This window comes from Brachyistius frenatus, unplaced genomic scaffold (genome assembly GCF_029030835.1).
Source record: "Brachyistius frenatus isolate BFR_SWC_R1_liver_20210118 unplaced genomic scaffold, ASM2903083v1 Contig_27, whole genome shotgun sequence".
In the NCBI taxonomy this organism is placed as follows: domain Eukaryota; kingdom Metazoa; phylum Chordata; class Actinopteri; family Embiotocidae; genus Brachyistius; species Brachyistius frenatus.
The window spans coordinates 4,283,088-4,306,596 of NW_027210626.1; the positions used below are offsets into that span (position 1 = coordinate 4,283,088).

The window sequence follows — 23,509 nt, forward strand, 5'->3', positions numbered from 1 at the left end:
ATTTTTTACAATTTTGACCCCATGGTATACCAAGACATTAAAGACATTTTGGACAACATACTGTACTATGATGTTTTCATGAACATACAATAGCACGAGGGTTTATATTTGGAGGACATGGACAACTTTTTTGGGGGGACATTTCGGACCACATGCTATAAAGACATATTTAAGATATTTTTGACAAATGTAATTACTTTTAAATGAAGATGCTTGAAATTCTCCAAATGCCAGTGTCATAAAAATAGCTATTCTGTAATTAGGCATCCAGGACAACTTTTTAACTCAGAAAAAAACCTCAAGTGGGCAGGATACACTGTTGACAACTCTCCCAATTTTACTGACCACAGTCTCTTTTGGTGTTATGGGGCAATATTCTTAAAAATAAATAAATAAATAAAAAATAAAAAAGACATACAAATGTAACTTGTTAGGTGTTCAAAATAAGAGATCGTTATCAGTACCAACAAATCACACCTCATTTAAAGTAGGTAATGGGATTAGATTGCTTGACTAAAATTACAGCAGAGCCCCCCACACCAAATCAATTCCTCAGTACTTTTCACTAATTTAGAAAAAGTATTAAAAACGTGGTATCCTCCTCCATCCATTACGTTTGCACTCTTTCATAAAGTGTCTAGTTGATGTTTTCAATGAGACTTGGAATGATGTTACCAAAGACAGTGCTCTTATGTGGAAAAAAAAGTCAATTTATGTTTTGAAAAATAGTCTCTGTGATTTAAGGTGTATTTGTTGATTCAAACAATTCTGCCCAAAACAATATACAGAAGTTAATATTGGCCGATGAAATAATCAACCCTGAACCTTTCGCTTTTCATTACTCTATTTTGGAACTGACCTGTCTAATCACAGCAGATTTCTGACAGATACAACAGTTTACTGTGGAGGGCAATCCGGGAAAGCTGGAAACAGTGGCATCTATTTGTACCATCATCAAAATGTGGTGTTCTGGCAGATCCAGCCGATGGCAGAGATAGATGGAGAACGGGCAGGAGTGCTGCTACCTCCTCTGGTTGCTATGGTGAGGAAGGAGGTAAAATGTGTGGCGAGACAGCCATTGTAAGTAAAGTGAAAGGAGACGGAATTGTCATTCAGCAGGTGGTACTGACGCTGTGCCCCCTCCTCCAGGTAATGAATGGTGCCGGCCTTCCCGTTCGCACAGGGAGAACAATAATCTCTCATCAGCTACCTTCCTCTGCGCAGCTGGTATAAGACCTCCCATGGCTGATTGACTGCTCAGGTCAGGGGCCATGTGCAACAACTCTGCCAGTTTGATCACTGGTTTAATAGGGTGATATAAATACGCATGCACTAATTCCTTTAATATTAAAAAATGTATAATTATAATATACCTATCTCAACTTCCTGTGATGAGAGCACTTGTATTACCGTTTGATATTTTATGAAGGATAAGCTTTTGCTGAAGAAAAGGACACAAAGTGGAAATAAGCCCCCTTTATTCAATATCCATTTACATTTTATATAAAAATTACTTACATTTAATACATTTCTTCAAAATACAAGCAGCCAAACAACATACAAATCAAATACAAAATTATAAAATTTCTTATATTTATCATCTTCCTTTTCTGAAATAACAGATGTCTTTTATAATAACTCTTAATAACCATTTTTGTAGTTGTGGTAAATCTATTCTTTCTCTACATCTTCTATCCATCTGTCGACATATGAGACCTAGAAAAATATGGTATTCAGTATCTGTCTTTTCAGTGTACAGTACAGGATCTGGCAATCGGATCGGAGAACATTCAGGGTGGGCTTCAATCTCTTTCACCAAAAGATAAGTTCATGTGTCATATTACTGGTGAAACAGGGTGAATGGAGCTTGAAAGTCGTGGGAATGGAAAAGACACAAGACTTGTGGAATTACATAGTGTGTGAGAAAACATCATGTTGATATTATGGTCTTCAGTGGATTCGTGGAGTACAGAAAGAAAAAAAAAAACACCTCAAAAACATCAAGCCTCACTGCTCAGTTGTGAAGCTACGTGGTCCATTCATTACATGTTTTAAAAAAAAAGAGGAAAGCCTCGGAAACAACCTTCGTAACTCTTCTCTACTATAGAGACGTTTGTTCAGAAAAACCTTGCCAAACCATCCTTCATTCCCTACATGAACACAACACAGTGTCCTTATTCCACTTAAACTAGAAACAGATGTGGGTACAATTTTTACCACTGCATTTTAAGGGTTGAACTGTGCACAAGTGTGGCTTATGGTGTTAATAAAGTTTTTGCAAATCAGCAGCTTTACTTCAATGTCATACAGTTTACAGTATAGCGCTGTATAACTTGTCTCTGACGAACATTAGAAAACAAACCGTGAATGGAAAATAAAAATCTTCAGCACACCAACAAGGACGTTATGCTGATGCTAAACCAGTAAAACCTAATAGCCTCGTAGGAAGTAGAAAAATCTTGTTTCCTCCTTCATATTATACATTGTACACTGTGGTAAAAAAAGAAGTAAAAAGTGTAAAGTTAGGCTATGCGGCGGTTTCATGAATTGTCCCCTCTAGTTTCTTTGGGAGTAGCTCTCTCCTCTCGTCAATACTGATGACTGGCTTCCGGCAGTTTTGCCCGTCGATATAGATCTTTGCATACACCGGGTTGGAGTAGTTTATGGGCTAGATAGAAAGGGAAGAAGACAAAGGTAAGAAAAAGAATGAATAATTGTTATAAGAAACTTACTTTACAACAGTGAGAGTCCTAAAGCTGCTTTAATTTGTTGTTGTTCTTTTGGCCACTTGGGTGCAGTAGAAAACACATTCTCAGATATCTTACAAAGTTGTGAGTAAACAGTTGCCTGTTTACCAATCCATCAGACGATAACTACCATTTAAATAATTGAAAGTCCAATGTCCGCTCTCCTTTTTTGCTCAGTTTTGGTCGTCACTACTTCTTTGATTTATTTGAATCTCCACCCTGTTTACCAGCTAGTTACTATTTGGTGCTGGGCGGATTGGGTAGAGCTTGTTTATTAGACTTTGTTTGCTGAAAACAGCTGCCTGCTACATCTATAAGAAACCGGTAACAACAATGTTTCCAAGCTATCATGGGCTACCAAAAATATGAGCTCAAATAGAACAAGATGCTTTATAGAACATAAGGGGAGAGCAGAATTGAGAAAATGTTAGTTAAAATAAAAAAAAAAAAGTTGATTAGTGCAGCTTTGAGGAAAGTTCACTGATTCCAAGTTTTGACTGAGTGGTAAAAATATCAGAATATTTTCACCCAGAAAAAAGAAAGATGACTCATGCATATTAGGGAATTCTTACTAAAGTAAAATCATGCAAGCACATTATTATATCTAAATTCTTAAAAATTTTGTTCAGTGAAATTTTGATCTGAAATTCTAATGATATTTCAATACTGACTTGTTTAAAATGATTGCAATATAACTGCACAACGCATACTGCTTGCTTACAGTCAGTATAAAAATATTGTTTTTCTTCTTGAGGGCAAACATTTAGTAAAGTTTGTAAAATTCACCTGTCCAGGGATTACCTCCTTGGGCACAGAATTGATGCCCAAGGTGTGAGGATCACTGGATTTTACACACCAGCCCTGCAACAACACAAGCACCATCTCTGTTTATCAAGTAAATTCAGGTAGGTTGACTTTGATTTAAATCAAAATAAAACTGCACGATATGTAAGAAGTAGAAAATGTTAGAGCACTGAGAAAGTGAAGTAGCTAGTTTAGATTCAAACCAGCACGGGTAAAAATACAGCCAGAGTGGACTCACAATAGCAGATGTCAAAGTTGGCAGCACAAGAAGCAAGAGCATTAAGCTTGAAGCTCGAGCAGGTGAGCTAGATAACAACATTCGTGAAGGTGTTATTATTCATTTGATATGCTGTAAGTGGGGTTGAGAGCTAGGAATAGAATATGTCAGCAGCCAGATGGAAAACCCTCTTGGTTCATGGCAGTTGTATTTCCATGCACACTAGCCAGGTTTTACAAAATCTCTACAAAGCCTAACGTAATTCCGTTTGATGTGTCCCAATGCTAGATATCATATTATAACAACTATTGGACCAAAGGCAAAGAACACAACACTAAATTATTTTCAAAAAGCTCGAAATTTGTTTTGAATTGGTGGTTAGTGTACTTGTCCTATCCTGCAATTAAAGACAACACAGTGTCGCTCCCGCAACATGGCTAATAATTAGTAAGTGCAATAAGGAGTGGCACCAATCAAGGCCAGTTAAATCAGATTTTCTCACTGTAGAATTTATCAAGGGCTCTTTAGAAGATATAAACATACATGGCAGCATAAATATGAGTTTAAAATGGATTCCCAAAAATGAATATGCACCATTTCAAATACATATGCTGCTAGTTAAGTTCAATTCATATTTCTGGAAAAAGTATTGTGGAGTCCCAATTAATGTGCTTCACTGATTTTTAAATCAAATATTATTTTTTTTTCTTCGAACTCAAACTAAAACATTGATTTTGGTCTTTTTACTGGTTTGGCTCATTCTCATTACGACTTGAAAAGGCTCTCTTTTGTTAATTTAATTTCATGTTTTAACAAGCTATTATGGCATATTCTCTTGTTACTGCCAGAAACTTTTCCCACTGCTTCATCATTTTATCTTGTTACATCATTAAACTATATCTCAGGAAAAGTAGCTTGTTTAAAAAGGACACATCACACGCCAAGTTCAACACGCTCACCTTGTGAGGGTCCAGTGTGAAGTTGGGTCGCAGCAGGCTGCCTGCATCAGCATGGTTGTCGTGGTCTACTTCATACATGTTGTATGATGGGTTCCCGATCTCCACGTTTATCCCTCCGTTTGTCATAGGCTGCCTCTGCACACGTTTCCCCCTGAGTGTGGAGCCAGCGATCATTAACATGACACATAACACGCAGGTCAACACGCTGTACGTATGTACATATGACTCCACACAACAATTCACATCACACTACTTGCCATTCTTGGAGTACATACATTTGCTGCTTAGACCTAAAAGCTGAATAATAACGAGAGGCTCGGTGCAGACTTCATATGTTCTGCTCAACATGTTGAAATAAGCAAACAAACTTTTATATACGAAGAAAAGATATCTATTCATCTTCAAAGCTGTATAGGATTGAATTGGATAAATATGTTGCGGCTTAGAAGCTTCTTTTTTTTTAATCTGTTTATATTTCTTTATTTACGTACCTTTGTCTCCGTCTGCAGATGTAAACACCAGCTACCACCATCACAATCAAGATTACCAGCAGGACCAGAGGCACAATGATAGCTATGCTCCCTAGGGGACAGACAGAGATGAGATGGGAAATGATCAAAGAGAGCTGATATGAGTTCAGACAGTGACCACGGCTCCAAAAAAAAAAAGGCCACCTTAGAACATTTGTTTTCTTTTCTCACACCCTTTACTGAACACACTGTCCGGGCTGCACAGCATTACTTCAACAATTTTAAACACCTAAAAAAAAAAAAATCGTAGAAAATAAGTCCCAGAAGAAGTCTCAAACATAAATCTGCATTCTACTGATTTTACTTTGAAGGTTTCAATGTATTTCTAAAATGTATATGAAGACAGAACAGTCATATTACTAAACCTTCATGGGCTGGCATCAGCAGCTCCACTAATTCAAGAGAGGTAAATCTGCTGAGTGAAGGCTTTTGTGTTCAAATAATGCAAATTGGCAAGGTTGACTGAAGTTCAGTTATTCTTTATTTAGGATGTCAATCAGGACCGAGTCCAACTGTGGTGCATGAGTTGGAGCAAGTATAAAGCTGAATGTAAAAGTCCCTGGATGATTAAAGTGGGAAAACAGATGTCTGTCTGCATTCTACTGAAATGGACTGTGGGCGATGCATAAGTGACACGTTATATACATTTATTCATAGAGGAAATCAGAAGGTTTTATAATAAGGCTTCTTGAAGTTCTCACCTCCGCTCGTATTGTCTGATCTGCTGCTTTTTGGGGCGGGTCTCTCACACTGTGTTCCTGCCCAGTTGGCTGAGCATCTGAAGGAGGTCAAGACAGTATAAATAAACAATCATTAGCATACTTTTTGTAGGAGGCAGACTACTGAGAAAACACCTTTGCAAAATGAACAACGGCATGATGTGACTGTGGCTCACATATACAACACATTATGATTCAATCTTGCCATGAAGTGCTTTGATCCAACACAAACAGAAGACCACCTGGAGAGAGAGAGCACTATGTACATACATGTTGCGTCCATAAACAGAGAGAGTGTGAATTTACATGTGGAATATTGAGTGTGTAAAACATAAAAAAATAAAATAAAAGGATGACAGCGGGACAACAAGTCGTCATCTCATTTGAGTTCCAATGGGATCCGATGGGCGTGATGTATGACCCTTGTTAGAAGAGGTGATATCTAATTTCACACGACTGACGCAGATGGGTCTGTAAAGCATGAGTGATCTGGTGTGTGCGGCAAGGTGATGACAGAATGAAATTATTTTAAATTACATGCACTCTCAGAATCAGAACATCAGGCTATCAAAAATAAGAATGCAGCCCCATACATACGAGAAATGAATCACGCCTTTGTAGGATGAAATGTCACAATGACATGAATTTTAATGGAAAATTGGGGGCATTGTGGAGTTTCAGCTCCTTCGGGAAGCATAAACCAAGAAAATACTCCCAAGAATGAAGGAATACTATTAATCTGTGTTAAAGACATTGAAGTTAAACACCAACTCGTGATGATGATGTTCGGGCCGGTAAATTAAGACGCATACGTAATGACCAGTCGATAACGGACATATTTAGCTTGCCATCATGCACAGGTTGCAAATGCACAGACTGATGCCCACATCACATAGACAGTGTCATGTTTTTAATTTCCCCTCGGTTCCTGTGTGCAGGGTGACGACTGCATGAGATGGGTGAATGGGTGGCAGTAAGGGGCCACAAAGGAGCAGAATCATGCAGCAACTTATAATGTAATAAGAGCCACATCAGCTAAAACCTGCTGACAAGTGAAGTCAACATAGTCAAAGCTCAAAGTAAAGGATGTTCGTTTAATAGGAACAAATAAGAAACATCTGAACTGCAGCTGCTGCTAGCCTTATCCCTCACAACAAAAATAATTTGAGGTCCAATATTTTGGGGAATACAATTGTTTGTATTATATAACGTATTGTGTAACGAAATCCCCCTACCAACATCTTTAAAACTCACTATTTAATAATTTATATCGTGTTTCATTCATTCGTTAAAAAACAGAAGATTAACAATTACACTCTAGTTTTATGGGCAGGATTTAAATGAAATATTTCTTAACCCTCCTGTTGTCCTTGGGTCAAAATGACCCGCAGCTGTGTTCAACCAAGTTCTATTTTATTTTCATATTTTTTGGGATCATTGGTGACAAGGAGGCTGCGAGGGTTTCTTTAAAGAATGATGACCAATGATCCCCCCAAAAAATATAAAAATATAGAAATAAAATAGAACTTGGTTGAACACAGCTGCAGGTCATTTTGACCCGAGGACAACACAAGGGTTAAAATGGCATTGTCACTATGAAGTTGACAGGATATTAGCCGTTCCTAGGAAGTTTTGGATTTTGTATTAGCTACAGAAAAAAAACATATTTCTCAAAATGTCATACATAAAAAACAATAACAATACAAAGTAGTAAAAGTTACTAAATGACAGTTAATAAAGTCATCTTATAGTATTAAGTAACTTTACTTAAAGTCAGAGTTATTACAAAATTCCAAATATTTAAATGCAAAGAACAGATGTGAAAAAGCAAAGGTCACAGGGCAGAACTGTAACCAGCCACTATTTACCGTTGACTGAAGTCCACCAGTAACACAACTAAATGGTTAAAAACGTTTAAATGAAAGAAATCACCCTAAAAAGAAATCTGGCCATGAGCATAATCGAGTAAAATAATAATACCAGATGTACAGTATGTAATGTCTAATGTCATTACACTATCTTTCAGTCTAGTATTTTCCACCTACCGGTACTTGTATGAGTCATTACTTTTTCCAGCATGTATTACATGATAAGTTGCTACAAGGAGGCACTGTGACAAAGAGTCCATGTACTGGACGGAGGCTGAGATGGAGCCAGATGGAGTGGGGGTGTGTACAAAGGGGGTGAGTGGGGCTCTGAATACAGCTGGAGAGGTGAGAGGGACCTACTTGCAGCGTGGTTTGTTAAGAGCTGTTAATGTGCACATCCCCTCATTCTGACAGAAGTAATCGCAGGGGTTGGCCAGCTCATCACAACGTTGGTTCTTGAACCCTGACGTGCAGCTGCAAAACATTGTGTTGGGAGTGATAAAAGGGCCCAGAGAACGTGTATAGTTGAACTGTCGGCTGCCTTGATGAATGGAGACTGACACACTACACCCTTTTCGCAGCTTCAGTTACAAGATGGAGTCAGTCAATGTTGTGTCTGCATCAAGCAAATTAGCAAAATAAATCATATGAACACAAATCAACTTCACTGCTCACCAGGTGAGGGGAGAGGGGGGGGTATCTGCAAAGGAACAATCTGTTACAGTGATGTCACCTCTAATGTGTATATTCTATATAGAAATAAAATAAGTGATTTTAATAACAAGAATAATAGCAAGAAATTGTGCTCAATAGATTCACAAACAAATCAGAACAACATAAGATACTTCTATTTCATCTCAACTTCAAATAGTTAGAGGTGGCTAATATGTTCAAAATATCAGAATGCATTTTATGTTCTAAAAATACAACCATACATGTGCATTTAAAAAGTTTCTGTGCAGTAAATGTCACATGCTATACAGAGAAACACAAAATGCAGACATACTATAATGTTGTCTTTTAATGCCTTGTACTTAAATTGATCGACAACCACAACCACAAGTGTTTGGAGAATAAATAAAACGTGTGTTAATACACAGCCAAAGGGAAAAGTTTAATTTGACTCACTTCATGCTTTTACTAAGAGAGTAGTTTTTTTTAAATACTAAATAATCCAGTATCTTTTTTTATTTGTATTTGTTATTAATGTTTTTTATAAGCCCTAAATGTTAAAGCTTGCCAGGAGAGTCAAGTTCATGAACGAGTCGAACAGCCGTGGTCAGCTCATTCATTTCTAATAACAGCAGGACGGAGGGGCGCAAACGCTGTAGGATGTATCTGTGATTATGATGGAGTTTTGCAACCACTAGTTAAACATTTAGTGACTTGCTAGAATAGTAAACCTGTACAACAAAACATATAGTAATACTAAATGTACAGTATCTAGTTAAAAATGTGAGCAAAAACATCCTGCTTTGTGTCGACTTTACAGAGAAATGATCAATACAGTAATCAAGTGAGCAAAATCCTTTGCATCTGGACAGCTGTGGCTCTAACTAACCACTGACTCTAACAATAAAACTCAATTATGTCATTTCATTTGAGAATATAGGACCTAGTTAACCTGAACTCTCCCGGATACCATAAACCTCACTTAGTTTGTCTGAATATTATTTAGAGATTGAATTGCAGAAAGAGTCTAAGTGTCATTGTGTTACATCAAGAACACATACCCCTGATATCATGCACATTCAGTCCAAAGTCAGCTAAGGAAACTAATGCTTACAAATATACTGTGTTAGTTTTCATCTTACTGATGAAGTTCACTTATCTAACTGGCCAACACAATTGCTGAAGTAACACATTTTGTGGGCTGCAAAGAAAAAAAAAAACAACAATATTATATTAGGGCTTTTCAAGAAGAATATTTCAATGCTTCCCTGCAGTGCTGAGGTATAATATTTCTAAAATCGCTCGAACCTGTTATTTAGGTGACCAATGCAAGAATTATAATGACAATTGAAGCAGTTTTACCCTGCAAGGGTTTTGCTTTGGGAAGTATTTTTGAAATATACATTTACTCAGAGTATTAAGGTCAAACATTATGATTTCTTGACTCCGACATATCCATCATCTCACATAATCTCTGGTCTTTGCACCAAATAATAAACCGCATTATCAGGACCTGTTAACCTCATTGAATAAGATGGAGTCATTTGCATAGAAATCGATTCTATCCCCTGGAATTTGTGAGTGGTGACCGTACATTTCAATTTAACTACACTGGACAATGGGCATTTAAAAAAAAAAAAAAAAAAATAGAGAGTTGGCTTTTCAAAGGGATTTCCAATTTCCTCCTTGGACAGATTTTTTTTTTTTTTTTTTTTTTTAGCACAGCAGTGCATGTGATTAGAGCAGAGGAGCTATTAATTTATTGGCAGCCCTTTGAGAATGATCCCTTCATGTGTGCCTGTCAAGCTTTTGTCTGATACAAGTTTTTGAGTAGCATGGCATGTTCAGCTACTCACACATAACTCTGATTTTTCATTTTGAGAGAAAACTTCTAAAAACCTACTCCTAAAGAGAATCACATAGCCTGACATTAGCTCTTAACTGCAAGGAGGAACAGTGTGATATGCAGGCTTTGAAGGAGTTTGAAACCATTTTTTATCTTCCTAAAAACCTTAAGCCACAGTGAGGTGTCACATAGCATAGGATGGTGTACCGGTACTCAGCCCCCTGCTGTTGCTTAGTCTCCACATAGTGACATCAAACCTTCCCTCAATGTAAGGATTTCTTTCCAGGGGAAGACATCTATCTTGTTTTGTTCTTGAAGCAGAGAAACGGGACCCCGTGATGACTTTCAGTTCTGCTTTTAAAGCCAGGCTTTCTGGGGCACAGAGCCAGCATATGAATGGAGAGAGTAGTGTGAGAGTGAATAATAGTGGAGAATATTTAGGTTTCCCCCCCACCCCCGCATTCGCCCATTAAGCAGTGACTTACTGACAGAAAGGCAGGTTGGTGTCAGGGTCCAGGTGACAGGTGCCTCCATTGTAGCAATATCCGTCACACAGCTGACAGCTCGGTGCTATTCTGCCATTTGTGCAGCTGGAGGGTGAAGAAATAATAGATTCTAGTTACAAACAGAAAACTATACTTTTACATGACGCAAAAAGAAAAGAAAAGAAAAAAAAACAACCTCAATGGTGGTTTTGTGAAACATATGCTTAATTCATGTAAAGAGGGAGAGTTCTCCTGGCTTCTGAACTCGCTGACATGACCAAAATCTAAATTGCTTTAGGCTGTGTGGCCTAATACATTTTTTATTTATTTTTTTAAATCAATTCATCCAGCCAGAAGCAGAGACCTGAACTGACACTATATCACTAATGCTTTGCTGTGAATAAACAGGAAATATGAAGCATTATAGCAAAAGGGATGATGTGAAGGAACGGAGAGCGGATATGCAGCACCCACTTGCAAACCACATCTCCCGTCTCCTCGTTAATGAGGCACGGAGCTCCGTGGCATCGAAGACACTTGTCCACCTCGCACTTGTTTCCCTCGAACCTGGTGGGACACACGCACTCCACGTAGCCGCTGCTGGATAGCGTGCAGGCCTTTGAGTTGACACAGTAGTGATGACATATGTCTGTTCCACAGTCACAGAGATGAAGACAGAGGATAGTGTATAATGAGAAACTGGGAACACAGTTTAAGCTGGTTTGATTAGAATTGTACAGGGCTTTAATGGGACTTAATTATCCACATCAAATGACATCTTAGCCACAGATGAAAACATATTACCCCTTTGGGAAAGCAACAGTAGGAAAATACTAATGATGTGCAGCTGAAATTGTTTTCCCACAACCCATTATGTCAAAGCACTGCAAAAGAAAATACATTATCACTCCGGTACAGAAACACCCAAAGGTTGTTTGATGGTAGTATTTTGATTTTGTTTATCTGCAAATAGAGGCAAATGGGGTGTTTGTGGAAAGAAAACACTTTAGGGGATTGCTTTTGTTCTTCATTCAGTGTGTGCACTTTAAGAGGCTTTGTTCTATGGATTTAATGCAGCATAAATGAATTCAAATCAAGGCTTTTCTGTGATTGCATGCTTATGTCAATCATGTGAGGGCAAAGCGAGCGATAATGATCATATTTGTGTGTTTTCTGCCGCCAAGTAACGGCTGCAGGACTCACGGTAAAGACATCGGTCCCCAGTATATTCCGCCATACAGCGGCACACTGGCTGGTTCCCCTGAGTGACGTCACATGTTCCCCCATTTAAACAGTAATTGTCACAAATCCTTTTCTCGCAAAAAGGCCCTGAAAATCCAACAGGGCAGCGGCATGTAGGCTTTCCTGAACAAAATAAGAAAAGGAAAGATTAAAGAGCAAAGAAGACCAAAACCAACAATGCATTGATCCTGACCACAAGTACTGTATGTGTCGACAGAGTCTTACATAGTATATTCAACTGTGCCGTAGGCCACCATTGTTGTTCAAAAGTTATTAAAAACACATCAGTGTGTACAATGTGGCACTGGGCGACATATTATTACATTACAATGAAGATGGAAGTTTACTTTGAGTCTCTCTCACATACATTGTCTTGCTTATGGATGAAAATAGACACCACTGAATGCACTTCCTCTTTGAGCAATGCTTGCAAAAAAATCTGTGATGCAGCTGTATTGAAAAACTAAAAGATTTTGTAAAAACTTAAATCCGCAGTGCAAAACTTTTATCTTCCACTTCTGCCAGTGACAGTAACTACAAAAACACCATCAACATAGCTGCAGTAGACTATTCTTTTGCCACTGTTGCAGTAGTAAAATGGTAACTAAATTGTTTTGGGTCTATCAAACTCGGATCCATTCCGTTTGATAACATGTGGAAAGTCTAAAAGAGCGGCATGATTATTATTTAATCCCTGTTCAACTAAACTGGTAGTTGGCCGGCTCGGCCAGTGGAAGTCTTTGGTGGTACTGGCCCTGCATGTCCAGAATGCATTCAGTGAAGGGATTTCATAACAGACAACAGATGTAAAAACGTCATATCCTGTGAAATACGGAGAGATTTATCTGGCGGTGATAGGATTAATCAGGATTGTATGGACTCGTTGGCAAGGGCTTGAATGTAAGGCACATTAATTTATATGTAAAAGTCTTGCACTTCAGATTTAAACTGTATGGAAATTACACCCGTAAATAGAGGCAGTAAAAAGTATCCGTAAGTTTTGTGAGAGGAAAAGCAAAGATCCATCCTTCCACCTGTCATTTCTAGACACATATTCATGCGTGGGTCAAGGTGACTGGTGATTGGCACCTATGGAGAATAGCTAAGGTGTCCTTTTTCCTCAATAATGTCCTTCAGGTCCATCCGGGGGATCCCAAGATGTACCAAGGCCGGATGCAAGATGCATATAATTCCTCCACTGTATTCTCATTCTGACCCCAGTTTTCTTCCTCGTCAGACAAGTCTGAAATATTTCTAGCGGGGAGGCATTCGAGAAGCCTCCAAAACAGTTGTCTGAACGATCGCAAGCAGCTTCAACAGCGTTTTATACATTTCTATATACAAATTTGAGAGGAAAGAAAACTCTTTTGGATCTTATTATTTGATTTTCTGAATCGGTTACAACACTCGAATGACTGACAGCTGAAAAACTGAACTGGTCTAAATCCACACAACCATCCAGTGAAATCACATTCAGTCATGTGTGATTTCTGTGTGAACAAGTTTTTTTTTCTGCTATGTGTCCTCTGCCACTGTGTTTGCCAGCAAGTTGCTGACTTTGTCTGTGTGCAGTTTGGCACTGGGCTGGTAGTACATGCGGGGGTTAATCAGAGCTTTATCACTCAAAACAGCTGCATGCTGCGGCTAGAAAAGCAGTGCACAGAGTGTGAACCACAACAGTAAAGTAAAAAAAAAAAACACTACCTGAAACGCTCCATAAATCTGAGGGGAACTACAAAGTCAGACGATAATCCTCTCAGGATGTATCACTATGAACAACACCATTTACATACTGTACTTTTAGGGTTTTGATTCACTGTTAATATAAATGTACTGATGGCAGGACATTTTTTTTCTTCATAGACTGGAATAGATCAGTAAGTACAAAGGCACACAAACTGTAAGTGTGTCTCACTCACTTTGCAGCCATTAATGTGAAAATATTTCAAATTAGCTCTGCATATTGTCTTTCAAACAGTACAGTCCCCACCATGATGTGGGCACAGTTTCCTGCTGGACGAGCAGGACCAGTAGACAGGTCTAAGAGGTGCTCAGAAAATGTAACACTTGACAACCTTTTGCAAAACAGACAACCAAGTTGCCATGGTTACAGGTCTCACCATGTAGGTCTCACAACACCATTTGGTAATTTCACACTCCACAATTCTGTGGCTGAAATAATCGTGGTTTGAAATGATTCTCCATCTATTCACGTCTCTGTTAACTCAGTGAATGCTGGGTGTTTTAAGCTTCATGAAAAGACAGCAAAGCTCTGTCTTGCCGTGTAACCATAAACTGCGTATTGTGTACGTAGCTCTTGGATTTATCTTCTGTAAAACTCAAGCGAACGTTGGTGCTTCATTTTAAAGTTGGAGTAAGCTTAAGGCTTAGAAAAATGTCATTACTTATGAGCAATTTATAATGTTGTTAACAATACTAACTAATGGTTTATCAATGATCGCTGAACATTGCAAATTTATGAAATGCATATTAAACTTTAGATGTGAGGCATACATTCACCTTTCACTGTAACCTCTTCATTCAGAATCAGTCTGTGGAGGTGGGAATTCACTACTGTCATATTTAGTAACACTGTAAAATTATGATGTGCAGATTAAAATGCCACAGGGATACATGCAAGAGGATAATTTGGTTTTCTTTTAAAATGGCTATTTCTAAATAATTGTAGATTATTTATATTATAAGAGTAATACTCTAACAGAGAAGAAATATGACATAAAATACATGAAAATACAAAAATGTAATTAGGATACATGCAAAAGAAAAGTTATGGTGAAAGTATGCTCACTGCTCCCTTCAATGAAAAGCTGCGTAGGTATGAAGTCAGATGAGGACAACAACTCTGGAATGATGCACACAGATGTTTGGATAATTATAACCCATGAATCTTACCATGGGCACAATAACTCTGGCAAAATGGTAGTAAGGGCAGATCCTCTTGTGAACAATGAATATATTTACTTTCATGCATTTTGTTTCTGTTTCATAATCTCACAGAGTATAAAGAGCTTTTTGTTGCCATTAATGTCATAAAAATATAGGAATATAATCAACGCTGTCTGTGGTTTAAATGTGTGTTTTACTGCCAAAAGTTCCTAAAGTGTTGGTAAATTGCTCAAAGGCACGACAGCAGAAATTCAACGAGACCTGCTGTTTTTATTGACAAAACTGGAAAAAGTCCAGCCTCTAATTGATTGTGAGGATGCTTTCAGTCCATTTTTTTTTAATTTTTTTTTTTTATCACCCAAGCAGGGGCTTTGGGGAAATCCATTATAGGATAATGTCTCTCTCTCTCTCTCTCTCTCTCTCTCTCTCTCTCTCTCTCTCTCTCTCTCTTATCTTTGGTCACTCATTTAGACCATGTTCTTTTTGCTTTAGACATGTGCTCAGTGCAGGAAAAGCTCTACTGAAGAAAAAGGCACTGTGGTCCCAGCAGCACAACAAATTCAGTTTTACAACACTTGTTTTCCTCACAGCTGTCCGCAATAAATACAGAGACAATTCATCATCCAGTGTAGCATTTTGGCTAAGCTTAAAATAAGACTGATTGTCATCGGTAGGAGTCGTGCATGATCCCACAGCATATACCATGATTCTCATGCTATCTTGATAGACAGGCTTCATTTAATTTAATGAGCAGCAGTCCTGGCTTGTTTTCATGTCATGTAGAGCCGTTTTAAAATCTAAATAGAGTCTGAAAAAATAGATGAAAACACGCATTTCCCAAATACCAAGAGGAAAAAAACAAACAAGAGTCCGATTTTATTCTATCCTTTGAAATACAGTGGTAGAGGGTGAAGGATACTCAAAACCACATTCTCATCTTCCTGATAGTTGACATAACTCCTATGACTCATTTACACTGGAAGAGATTGCTCGGCTTCTAATTTTCTTTACTGGATGTCATTCAGTTAAATACATATTTAATGAATTCAAACTACTTGAATACGGTTCTGCCATGATAAAACATTGATGTGGGAACACAAGCCACACTTTCTGCATCACGGGATTTGCTTGAAAGATGACATGGGTAATTCCGATGATGGGAGGATGATATACAGGCTTTTAAATCAATCATAGCATATTCATAGGGTAGTTCATCCTGTTTCAAGTCCATTGCTGACGTCTCAGCATATTCATATACATTCCCTAAATTGTTGGGAGGACCTGGGTTTTCCACGAACCATAAAATAATGAAAGGAGAGCATGACTTGAAAGAACGTTGATATTTGAGAGCTGCCGAAAGTGTTGAAACTTTTTAAACGTACATTGGAAACCGACCTCTTCAACCTTGCTTTTAATTAAAATTGCTTTTAGAAATACTTTAATATTTTTATATTTACTTTTAGAATTTCTTTAATTATATTTTCTTTTCTTCATTTCTTTCCTTCACACCTCTCATTGTCCTTCTAGTTCTATCTCGAACCATCTATTCATACATGCTTGGATTCCTGAGGTGATAATGTCATAAATAACACAATAATTTTTTGGGGGGATTGATAAGTAACTGACAAATACAGTAAATGTCACAGACACATTTTAAAAATATTGTGATGCCCGCGACCCTGCCGGGATTAAGAGAAACATTTGTATGAGTCATGCTGCAAATAATTGTTGACACTGCATCTTTATGTGGACTTACCGAGTGGTGAGCCCATGCAGGTGCCTCCATTTAGGCAGTAGTCTGTACAGTGGTTGACCTCACAGCGCTCCCCTGAAAAGTCAGGCCAGCAATAGCATCTCCAGTCTCCTTTCTCATTGGCTAAACAACGGCCTCCATTCTCACAGGGAGGGCGGCAAAGTTCACCTTCACAACATCAAAAGCCCCATATCACTTACTGCGCTGCACTGTGCAGAAGTCACATCACATCCTACAGTGTTATGCAGCTAATGTCTGACAGCAACAGCCACAGAGGTGTGAACCTGAAGTAGACTTGTGTCTTGGCAAAGGTGTTTTAGTGCATTTATGAATAGCTATGAAAGTTAGCACAAATATAATTTGGTGTTGTATTCAGTACTCTTCAAATGTTAAGTGTGAAAACTGTTTCTCATTATCATTAGTGAGCTGTTGTTTCAATGATTAAAGATGCTGCTTTAATCATGTGGTATCACTGAAGACACAACAACCGTCCTACCCAAGATGTTGACATCACTACAGGTGCCATTGACCAGCACCTTCCCCTCTGGACAGGTACATCTGGCACCCGTCGGGTTGAGTAGACACAAGAAATCACAAGACATTCTCAAGCATGGATTAGATGCTGTGGAGAAAGAAAAACAAAAACATTGAAGGAGCCAAGAAGATAATCTGTAAATTTGGCCAGCTCTGAAAAATACTTCTTTGTGAAAAGTGTGGCTGTTCTTTCTAAGAGTAAAGTGATTTATTTCAAGTGTTTTAATTTCTGTTTTGAAGAGTGTTATTTTCTTGTAGCCCAGCGAGGCACAGAGCTAAAGCGTATGAATTACTTCACGTGCATCTTCAGATTGAATAATCAACGATTGTGGAACGTGGTTGGGATTTGCCGTTGTCTAATTGATTAGTGGCTTTTTGAAGTGCTCTTATTGATGTTGCCTACAGCGGATAGACAAAATAACGTTAACCTAGTCTGAATGAATCAAAATTAACAACACTTCCACAGGCTGGATTTTTTTAGGTTCAGCACTGACAATCACCATTCGTAAGAAATGAAAAAGGCAATCACTTCTTTAAAGTTAATGTTTGAATTTGATTCAACTGTGGGCAAAGTGCCAGTAAATTGATCCAGAGGTAAAGTGAGAGTTTGAATGAAATGATACAACTATATCTTCTCTCTTTATGTCTCTAACAAGTCACAACAGTTGCATTCTACGTATGCTGTATACTGTATTATATGTCTACATATAATACAGTATATATTAAATCATAATTGATGCTCAGATTTCTGAGGATGAAGATGAAAGATAATCTTCACAGAGAAAATCTAAATGGTCGTTCGAAGTTTTGCTGAAGATATCAAGCCTTCATGTTATAGCTTTTTGCTAGCTGAGCGCATCTTCTGCCTGCAGACTTCACACTGCACACCACACGGCCGGCCTAATGAGTCTCTGGGGAACAGAACAACTACCCTGTAAGTGAAAAACTGACCTAGACTGAACTGTCTGATGCTCTCTAACCATTAACACCAGAAATGTAACAAATAACTGACATTGGGTTTACCGCATGAAGAAAGTTAGAGGACGGTCATGGTGCTATTGATTGGCTGTGTCTCAGAAAAACAGATGGACTTCTTTTTATGTTGCATGACTGAAACAGCATCATGTCTTCGATTGAGCTTCAATCAATTGCTTTGACAGAGCATATGCTGTTTATTCAAAGTGGGTATAATAGGCATAATATAAATATATACTAGGCAATCTATATCCAATATCATTCATTGAATTTAAATTGTAAGTCCAATTTTTTATGATAGTAATATGAGGACAGACTGTTTATCACTAATCATTCAACTATACATCTTAACGATTATGTATGTGCGCAACATTTAATAGTGGATCATGTTGTGAGCTACACTACACATGGATAAAACTACTCTAAGTGTTGTTTGAGTGTTTGTTCTGGCCCACCATGTCCCTCTTTACAATTTGTCTTACCTAAAATCTTTAACCACGTAACTGATTTCTTTTCTTTTTTAAAGGTTTCAATTTTATATTTTTAAGAGCCAGTGTTATTACCAATAACAATAGTATTGTAAGAGAACAACCATAACAAAAACAAGGGTATACGAATACCTTATCCTACATCTTCATTCTGTGTTGCTGTTGACATCCTCCACAAAAACACACTGACTAAATTCAGTAAATGAAACCTTTACAAAACTCATCCGATTCTAACAACTGTTGTACAAACTCTCTCCACATGAACGTTGTACATGTGTGTAATGCACACAGGGTAAGGAGTTTCCAGATACGTGTGTATAATGTACCATGGTATTCTTTGGCTGATTATCAGAAAAACAGAAAATGATTCAGTATTATTACTGGTTCTTTTTACTGAATGGACTACTGCTGCATTATGTGTGATATCTGTGGTTGACCTCAAGGTAAGTCTAACAAGTGGTTAGTTGCTAAGGTTAAATTTGACTTACATTTAATATTTGTGCCTGTTTCACAAATTGTCTGATAAATAGCGTGTGTGTGTGTGTGTGTGGGGGGGGGGTGTTTTGTGTGTATAGTGTGCAAATTCATCATCCGTCTTTAAAAGAAGAAACATTTTTGAAAAAAATGCTACATAGAATCTAAAAATGGCATCGAAAATATTATTTCCAAAACAATAACAAGTTAAACTGGAACCATGAATACACTTGAAAATGAATGACAAATAAATCAGTGAAATAAAAATGATCCTAATTTAAAAATCTATATATGATTCCTTTCTGTTTCTCGTTTCCTCAAAAGGAATGACTTGCATGTAGCACAACTTCTGATTATCAAGACAACTTACCATCTTGCTGTTTGTAACGGTGGGAGATGAAAACATTAGTGGGCTTCTCCACCCCCAAACTGAGAAATTCCACAGACTGTTTGCCATACTTGTGAATCCTGAAGACCTCATGTTTTAGACCAGTCCCATAGATGTAGTCCTCAAATATATCAATTCTGTATGGTTGGGAGATTCCTAAAGATCAAGCAGAGAAAAAAAAAAACATCAAGCACCCTCTTATAGTTGCAGCCGTATGATGATGAGAGTGGAAGGATGTGGAAGGACGGAGAACGTGTTGTGTAGGCAGACTGATCACAGTGTTTAGAAGTTTAGCCCTCCGAAACACAAACAATATTTGGCTACTGTTGCAATTATTTGATAAAAAGTTGAGGACAGTGCAGTGCATACTGAAAATAAATAAGTTGCACTTTGTTTTCCATTTGGGTTTACCGTTTCTGTCACTGATTGCCACCAGAGGGTCCGAGCCATCCAATCTCATGCTCCCTATCTGCGAGAGCTCGGGATCAGCCCAGTAAATACGTTGGTTGAAGTAATCAATGGCCAGCCCTGTGGGAGGATGAAGGTAAGATATTTATTTTCCTGACAAATTACACAGGGATCATTGTGGAATCTCTCAATGCTGGAGACCTAAAGGTCAGGACAGTTATGCTTTATGCAGCAGATCAACAAGATTAAGAAGGCAGTTATTCTTTAGTTTCTATATCCTTTTAACTGTTTACATTCAACAGTCCGTGCTGAAAATATCATATCTGTGCTCTGCACTTTTGAAGGTAGTGTTCAGGCACACCCACAGTGCATGTTCAGAGCGTTGACTCACTTTTACTTTCTCCCAAAAGTCTGACTAGATAGACTAGATAATTGAACACCTGGCGGTGGCATTTAAATAGGTTTGCGTTTTTCTACTGATGATAAATTCCTCTCTCTGTCTGTGACCAAGACAGAGCATGGGTCCCTTGAATTAAAGGAGGCCAAAGCAGCTCTTCAAAACTAGATCAGCACTAAGTGTCTCCCTGTAGACGCTCCAACACATTCCTAGTGCCTGTAAAGTACGCTTTGCTCGTAAATTCTCTTCGTGCTGTTTTGTACATCTTTAGCTGCCATATTAAAGCTCATACTTGAGACTTACACACACTAACAGGGTAGTGTGACTGTAATAGCTGTGTAGGATATAATAATGGGCATGTAGTATGTATAAAACATGCATATTTACCACATTTTAACAACACCCTCTGCATCATAACACATACAAATTATGTTTGTTTCTGTGGGTACCATGAAGCACTACAACTAATAATCTAGTAAAATTACTCCTCTGGATAAAGTATTGTATTATATTATCTAATTACGTAGTTAGCCAAGTCAATATCTATATCTATCCTATATATATATATATTCAGAGACAGTTAATTATTACAAAGACACATGTTTTTTCATATACTGTCTTTGTAGAGAATAATTGTTTACATCTAACTAGACTGAATTTTATACTACTTTAATACTCCTAACCGGCAAAGGAAGAGGAAGAGGAAGACTGTTGGCAGATGTAGACATAAATGTTAACAATGAATGTTTCAAAATATTCAAAAAATCTGCTTCACAAAAGGTTTGATTGGAAAGGAAATGCATTCAACACAAATATACAGTTTAAGTATAATAACAAGAAAATCATTAAACCGTGAATGTATATCCATACATTCACGGTTTAATGATTTTCTTTTTATAGAAAAAAAACACAGGAAATAAGTATATAGAAATAGAAATGCCTACCGGTGGGTCTGCGGAGGTTTTTCTCTAAGAGGACTCTGCGTAATGAGCCATCCATGGCTGATTCCTCAATATGAGAGTGATCCCCTATTACACTCCAGTACATCATTCTGCAAGGGACAAAGAGACATATTATACTGTACATCCCCGAAACCATCTTTTTGGAAAATGCTACAAAGATAGAAATGTAAAAACACTGCACTCACAGAAATATCCATCACTATAGGCTATTAAATAAATGAATATCATATATGGAGCCTGATAATGTCCAACTGTGTCATAGGTACAGCGCTGATTCTTATAAATCCGTCTGTCCTCAGTGATGTCATATCTAACATTAAATTCTGAAACTAATAAACACTGACGACAAATACTGTTTTTACAACTTTACTTTTTAATAAATGCAGTAGTAGAAGGTGATGTGACTGATGAGAACATTTGGAAAACTTAAGAGATTAATGGTGAGGGTGATGTATCACCGTCACATGTGGGTGTGGCAGCTTTGTAGTTGTTGTGATGGAACAGGTCTGGTACCATCAAGTGATGTAAGAGGTAATGTGACTGATTCACCCCGAGCTGACGAGATAAGTAATTAATCTCCTTACATTTTCCATGACTATAAAGCATTGGGAAGTTGATTACATTTTCCAAGAAACACTGCTTCTCTACAGGGTTTAAAAATTGGTCCACCGATAGAAAAGCAGGTGCACTTGACACATGTTTTTATTAATCACACTCCTGTCTAAGAATTGTGCAGGAAAATTGAACAGCTAAACGACAACTTACCCTCTGGCTGGGTTGACAGCGATGGCGTATGGCTCTCCTGCTATGTCAGTAATCAAGCGGGTGCAATTCGGTCCCTTAAGTTGGCCCACGTTTATGGAATATCGTAACTTAGTCCAGTGGGCTGTGTAATAACTGAACCAGTGCATCCGGGAGTGGTCAGTCCAATAAACGTTTCCTGTGATCCAGTCAGCAGAAACATCTCTGGGACGACGGAAGTCTGAACACTGCAACCAATAACATTCATAATGTCAGGTGCTCAATTTAACTTCTCTGCAAACATTCGATTAAATGAAAGACAAAAACATTTAAAAAAAAAATTGTTGTTGTTGACAAAAACATCAATTTTTTTTTGTATCTGTCTTATCTTGAATCTACAATTCATATTTTCTGAACTGAAGAGTTCAGGAAATATGAATTGCAGATTCAAGATAAGACAGACAAAAATTGATGTTTTTGTCAACACCAACAACAACACAACATTTTTTTAAAGAAGTACTTACAATATTTCTGACATTTGTTTTAGTTGGACTTCTTTCTAGAGTGTCTTTGTAAAAAATTCCACCAGGGTTAAACTGAGTGGCCCAGATAAACTTTTGGTGGTGAAACAGAACATCCATCCCGATGATGCGGGCATTGTCCTCAATGTGAGTGAGAAGTTTGTGTCCGTGACTCTGGTTATACGGATACACAAAGCTTCGGATCTCAGTATCATTAGCTATGTAGAGCACTCGATCCTCCGGTCCTGCTCCGGGAGTTTTTAATTTAAAGAAAAAGAAAGCAAAGGAAAATTGGCAAAATGTAATTTTGGGTAAAAGACAACAGCTCAAGCACAAATACAAATACATTTAACATTTGTCATTTCGTAGTGAGGTTTCATTACCAAAAGAGAATACACAGTATGCAGACAACACACAAGCATATTTAATACTGAACTTTAGGTTCATACCTTTTGCCACACAGTTGCCGTTAATCTCCTTATAATTCCGGTCACATGTGCATTTAAAAGATCCTTTAGTGTTTGTGCAGTAATGAGGACATGTGTCAAACCGCAGACATTCATTCATCTCTGGAAAAAAAGACAGAATCATTTACCTGTGAACAGGTTGCTTTCGAAATGTTTCTGTGATTATTATACAGGCTGCAAAGTACATATTTATTCCACTGAAACACTTGATATGCAGGGAAAAGAAGACAAAAACTGCCAAACTGCCAAAACCATCCCAGCGATGAATGGACAGACCAAAGCCAAAAGTAGCTACACCCAGAACATGATGTGAATAAGCAAGACATCATGTGTCAACTTCATTTCAAGTTTTGGCATAACAAGTGGTGCTCCAACCCATTGGTAAAAAAAAAGATTTATAACTAC

At 37.8% G+C, this 23,509-nt stretch overlaps 1 protein-coding gene across 7 annotated transcripts in view; it reads right to left on the minus strand.

Annotated features, from left to right (window-relative positions):
* Window positions 1–1,461: 1,461 nt before the first annotated feature.
* lrp1bb (low density lipoprotein receptor-related protein 1Bb) overlaps window positions 1,462–23,509 on the minus strand; it is a 254,702-nt gene continuing 232,654 nt past the window's right edge. For 5 of the 7 annotated variants that reach the window (XM_069698696.1, XM_069698693.1, XM_069698690.1 and 2 more), the window contains 17 exons: window positions 23,087–23,206; window positions 22,641–22,882; window positions 22,141–22,364; window positions 21,358–21,464; window positions 20,020–20,136; window positions 19,591–19,764; window positions 17,246–17,371; window positions 16,753–16,917; window positions 12,051–12,212; window positions 11,322–11,496; window positions 10,848–10,952; window positions 8,205–8,318; window positions 5,959–6,035; window positions 5,219–5,309; window positions 4,728–4,878; window positions 3,534–3,608; window positions 1,462–2,668 (listed from right to left, as the gene is read on the minus strand). In XM_069698696.1, coding sequence (XP_069554797.1) covers window positions 2,528–2,668; window positions 3,534–3,608; window positions 4,728–4,878; window positions 5,219–5,309; window positions 5,959–6,035; window positions 8,205–8,318; window positions 10,848–10,952; window positions 11,322–11,496; window positions 12,051–12,212; window positions 16,753–16,917; window positions 17,246–17,371; window positions 19,591–19,764; window positions 20,020–20,136; window positions 21,358–21,464; window positions 22,141–22,364; window positions 22,641–22,882; window positions 23,087–23,206 — 2,366 coding nt within the window. In that variant the 3' untranslated portion in view covers window positions 1,462–2,527. The remainder of the gene's footprint in view (window positions 2,669–3,533; window positions 3,609–4,727; window positions 4,879–5,218; window positions 5,310–5,958; window positions 6,036–8,204; window positions 8,319–10,847; window positions 10,953–11,321; window positions 11,497–12,050; window positions 12,213–16,752; window positions 16,918–17,245; window positions 17,372–19,590; window positions 19,765–20,019; window positions 20,137–21,357; window positions 21,465–22,140; window positions 22,365–22,640; window positions 22,883–23,086; window positions 23,207–23,509) is intronic. The other 2 variants (XM_069698695.1, XM_069698694.1) reach the window with 2 other exon arrangements.